The following is a 5,283-nucleotide window of genomic DNA, read 5'->3' on the forward strand; positions in this document are numbered from 1 at the left end:
CACACTGTGTCACACTTCTGTCCTAGGGCTGCACACTGTGTCACACTGCTTCCTAGGGCTGCACACTGTGTCACACTGCTTCCTAGGGCTGCACACTCAGTCACACTGCTTCCTAGGGCTGCACACTGTGTCACACTGCTGTCCTAGGGCTGCACAGTGTCACATTCAGTCACACCGCTTCCTAGGGCTGCACACTGTCACATTCAGTCACACCGCTTCCTAGGGCTGCAACCCGTGTCACGCTTTGTCAAACTGCTGTCCTAGGGCTGCACACTGTCACACTTTGTCAAACTGCTGTCCTAGGGCTACACATTGTGTCCTCCCTGTGTTACACCCCAGTCCTAGGGCTGCACACTGTGCCACACTGCTGTCCTTCGGCTGCACATTGTGTCACACTGCTGTCCTTCGGCTGCACATTGTGTCACACTGCTGTCCTAGGGCTGCACATTTCGTCACACGGGTGTCCTAGGGTTTCACACTCAGTCACAGTGCTGTCCTAGGGCTACACATTGTGTCACACTGCTGTCCTCGGGCTGCACATTTCGTCACACGGGTGTCCTAGGGATTCACATTCAGTCACAGTGCTGTCCTAGGGCTGCACATTGTGTCACATTGCTGTCCTAGGGATGTACACTGTTTCACACCGCTGCCCTAGGACTTCACACTTAGTCACACTGTTTCACACTGCTGTCCTAGAGCTGTACACTGTGTCACACTGCTGTCCTAGGGCTGCACATTGTGTCGCTCTGAGTCACCGAGTCGTTGAGTCACACCTTAGTTCCCTCCGTTGTCTGGGACACAGGAGCATACACCTGGCAGCGCCTGCATCCACCCCCAAAAACACCCTTCCGAAAATTAGCACTAAAGGCGAAAAATAAGAAAAACTTCACATAAAAATTGATGTAGGACACCTGCTCAAAAATCAACAGGATGAAACTCAAGAAGATTGAACTATTTTGAGTATAGCCCAGTATCTGTACCGTGAGCGCGTACAACCTGACGCTGTGGACGGGGATGTTGAGTAACAGGTACGTGAAGGAGAGAGCAAAAAGCATCTTGGCCACACGGACCTGAGGGCAGCTTGATGACCGCTGGCTCTCCCGTGTCGTTCTCTTCCTTCTCTTCCTCAGGGATGTGACGATAGCGCACACTATAGCCACCAACATGAACATCATTGCAAGGAACGGCAACAACAGCGTCAGAACGGTATCTACAAGGGTGATGATAGTCATGAAGGTGCCCCAGCTCGGTTTGGTCTGACACATAGGGATGCCGGTATACGAATTCGTAGCAACGTGGGTGGAGAATATATAAAACATATATATCAGAAGCGCGGATACAAGTAACGATATAACGACTCCACGTGCTCGGGTAAGAGTACAGAGTGTTCTTATCCTCATAGGATGGCATATCGTGATGTAGTTCTCTACAGTGATACACACCATGAACCACACGGAGAGGAAACTGAAACAATACTGGAAGTACACGTATAACTGACATATTCCTGGTTTGTGGGTGAATTTGTACCCAAGCGTCTCCAACCACTGAAACGACATCGTCAACAACAAGCCGGTGTCGGCCGACAGCACAGATAACACGTACACACTGGAGGACAACTTCCTCAGCTCCTTGCCCGCGAACACTAGGATGGATACTATGTTGGCAACTAGACCAACGAACACGTCGGTTGGGGTCACATATTTATGAAACATGGAAGCGACTGTCTGCAGCAGCATGTTGTCATGATTGGTGGTGTCGTAGTAGGGCATGGTGTCGGTAACGTTGAGGTAGTCCTCAGTCGGGCAGTCGACACAGGAAGATGTGGAGGACTCCATCGTCAGAAGCGTGACGGCGACAGCTCTACATAGAAAAGGTTAAAGCCATTGAATACTTATACAATATAATTTATAACATGACTTTATAACAAGTACGATATTAAAAATAACACGTGGACAGTGTTATCGATACGATAGGCTTATCCGATAGATTTGGTTTCACGATCCTAGAAATATGAAAATGAGCTTAAATGTCAAAAACACTTCCAACCTAAATTCATCGATATCTGCTTCTCAATAACCTATTGACCAATCCTCCCAAAAAGTCCAATAAAGTTTTTTTTCAATGTGTGGCTGGTCATACGGATAAAAAGTGCTAAACATCATTCGCCACTATAAGCAAAATGTGGCGTTTCACTCAACCACTGTACTCGCATGTGGTTTCCAAAAGTTACTTTAAAGATCGAAATTACATCTAAAACATCGACTGATTTGAAGAATGACATTATATGACTGAAATTATTACCTTCGTGTGTTTCCGTATCGTAAATATGAAACATTATGAATACAGTTCGCACAATACGCTTTTCATTCCTCATATATGATATGTATGATACGGCGTGAGTGCGTGAGCATGGTTTAGCGCCGCTTTCAGCAATATTCCAGCATTATCACGGCAGGGGACACCAGAAATGGGCTTCACACATTGTTCCCATGTAGGAAATCGAACCCGGGTCTTTGACGTGACAAGCGAACGCTTTAACCACAGGGCTACCCAGCCGTCCCTTGTGATACAGAAACTCATCCAGGTAATCATCTCTATGTATCGATGCAACTTGAAATATAATAGGGAGATTATTGTGTATTGCCAGAGATTTTAGCCCTGTCTGTTAACACTGTATAAAGCTGTGATTTGACTATCCAATTAAGTTAAGAAAAATCTTGCTTTTAGAAAATGCTTCCATAAATTTCTTCGCAGGTTTAACCTAAATTCACGAAGTGTAAATATACTGAAAGTAGAACACGTAAACAGATTTATGATATGATAATATTAAAATTTGATAAATGTGAAAAAAACTTACTTTACAGTCCAATCTGTTTCCTCACTGATGATGACTGGCGATATGAGACAGGGCTTGAACAACGTTATGACACTGTTGACAGCTGGTATGATGGCTTGAGAACGTCTCACCGTGTATCAGGTATCCTTGACTCCACTCCATGGGAGAAGAAGCCAAGAAACACTATTGATTCCTGTCTTTCACAGATTCACGTATGCCGAGCACATGCGTCTCATCATATTGACGACATATTTGTCTACAAAACTCCCATTCTGTATATTTCCACACAGCACAATGTAACATGTTTAGACCAACATTCGACAAACATCTTATCTCGTTATCTGGCAAATGTGGTCGATAATTCAAGGTTACTTACGACGAATGGACTTAATAGATGCTCCTTCCTTGAAATGAATCAGCTGTATTATCGATGCGCAAACATCCGATACTTTTCGGATGTGGTTGATCGTAAGGGCAAAACCAACACGCCTCACTTAGCGAGCGTCGGAAACATTAAACAGGTTTGAAGTAATCGCACTTCTTTCAAGTAAATATTGTTAATCGAAAGAAGTTTTTTTTTCAACATATGACAAAACCACAACGTGTTTGAAGACTCAACGGGTTATGGAATGTTTTAAATGAATGAGATTCGAGGCAGGTAGAATCGTTGGTCTGACTGCCAGCACACCTTGCAACCATAAGCATCACACGGAGACAACCACGAGAATCCTCTTCTAGTCGGTGGATAATTGCATTGATCAGAGGGTACGATGGTAGCAGCGTGCAGGGCTTAACATCGATCAGGCTTTAAAGCGTCGTCTCACACCCTGCAATAAAGTGACAAACTTGTAAACACCATTTATAGTGACTGGTGGGACGATTAACATAATGGCCAGCTACCAACCCAATATTGTTCCCAGAACCAATAGGGAGCGATGTGGTCAGTGGAAGGACAGTGTCAGCCTGCGTTGATGCCACGTCGGGGACTTACTGAGGTAACAACTTCAAAATATATCATTCATTTAGAAAACAGCACATTTATTCATACATATTCGATTTTGGTGTGGCGAGTGTGGTTACTTGGCGACAGAGTGGTAGGGTTCGGACACAACCTTTGGGTCACCGATCATTTGGTATTCTTGAGGTAGTAGTGGAGTTTATCTGTTTGTGTTTGCTCGGTTTGTTAAGTGTTTTTTGTGTTGTTGTTTATTGTGTGTGAGATTGTGGTTGGGGGATTAACAAAAAAATTATGAAGAAAATAATGATAATGCAAATATAAATTATCTCTTACAATAAATAGCCACCCCAAAACCGCTGTTATTTGGGCAAATATGGCTTCTGAAAACCTAGAAGCCGTTAAAAAGGAAAGAGCACGTGCACATATCACCCGGTGTCCTGTATACTGCATTCTTCCCATGTCTGAGACTGAAATTATTTATATAGTCTGTGGACAGTTCCAAACTTGACGCGTCAGTGACAAATATGATGTCTCATGCAGTTCCCTATTTGGACTTGTACCGTATCTACTCGTGGGTTTTTTCATGTGAAATATTGACTTGCCTTTGCGTGTGTTTGCCGAGGGTGTGGCAGAATACGGTCACGTTTTTGCGAACATTTCGTATCATCACTACTTGATAGTAATTCACAAACGCAAGGTTATGATATACTCGGAAACGGACAATTGACTCTGCGTTTATTCGAGATTTGTTACGTTTCTTGGAAGGGTTTTGATTTGTTATTGACTAGGAAATTTGCATAACTGATACAAGATGAAGTGAACGTGGCGCTCTTGATGAAATGATGGAAAATTATGAAACATTTTTCATTAAGTATACGAAACTACTTCTTTCAATCAAATCATTATTGTATGGTTCATTAGATAACACAAACAATCCTGTATTTGAATTTCCGATCCTTCATGTAAAATAGTTTATTCATTAAGCAAATATTAAGTTGTCGGTAGAAAAGTGTATGACAAATTTGAAACAGTCACTGATGATATATAAATATAAAAAGAAACAATATCACTTTTTTGACAGGTTATTAGCTGCACATTTAAAACATCGTTCTATGTATTATTTGGAAGACCAAAAGTTTCTGACATTGATGACGTGTATGGTTCTGTATACCTTGGTTGAGTGTCATGTGATAAAATTGTGAAAAAGAACCCCAAACTACAAAAAAACCCAGTCCGTATGTCAGAGCAGTGGTTCCAGCTGACATCCAGACAGCGCATCAGAGTAAGTGAGTGAGTGAATTGGGTTTAAAGCCGCTTTGAACAATATTCCAGTTATATCACGGCGTGTCAGCTTAATGGGGGAAGAAAGCCTGAAGTGATGCAGGTCTCAGACGTTTACCACTCTGGTGAAGCCCACGAGCACGGGTATGGTTCTGACAAACCTAGAAGCATTATCGGAGCGAACAGGGATTCGAACCCACGACCATAG

General features: G+C 43.1%; 1 protein-coding gene across 1 annotated transcript; it reads right to left on the minus strand.

Moving 5' to 3' along the window:
• Positions 1 to 449: 449 nt before the first annotated feature.
• On the minus strand, positions 450 to 2,979 carry LOC139448353 (FMRFamide peptide receptor frpr-18-like). Its single transcript, XM_071229895.1, has 2 exons — positions 2,858 to 2,979; positions 450 to 1,860 (listed from the first exon to the last, which is right to left on the minus strand). Exon 2 carries the CDS (start codon positions 1,833 to 1,835, stop codon positions 768 to 770), a length of 1,068 nt encoding a protein of 355 aa, XP_071085996.1. The 5' UTR covers positions 1,836 to 1,860; positions 2,858 to 2,979; the 3' UTR covers positions 450 to 767.
• Positions 2,980 to 5,283: the final 2,304 nt, after the last annotated feature.

The sequence above is a fragment of the Haliotis cracherodii genome, unplaced genomic scaffold (assembly GCF_022045235.1).
Source record: "Haliotis cracherodii isolate W230 unplaced genomic scaffold, xgHalCrac1.p SCAF_7, whole genome shotgun sequence".
Classification (NCBI taxonomy): Eukaryota; Metazoa; Mollusca; class Gastropoda; order Lepetellida; family Haliotidae; genus Haliotis; species Haliotis cracherodii.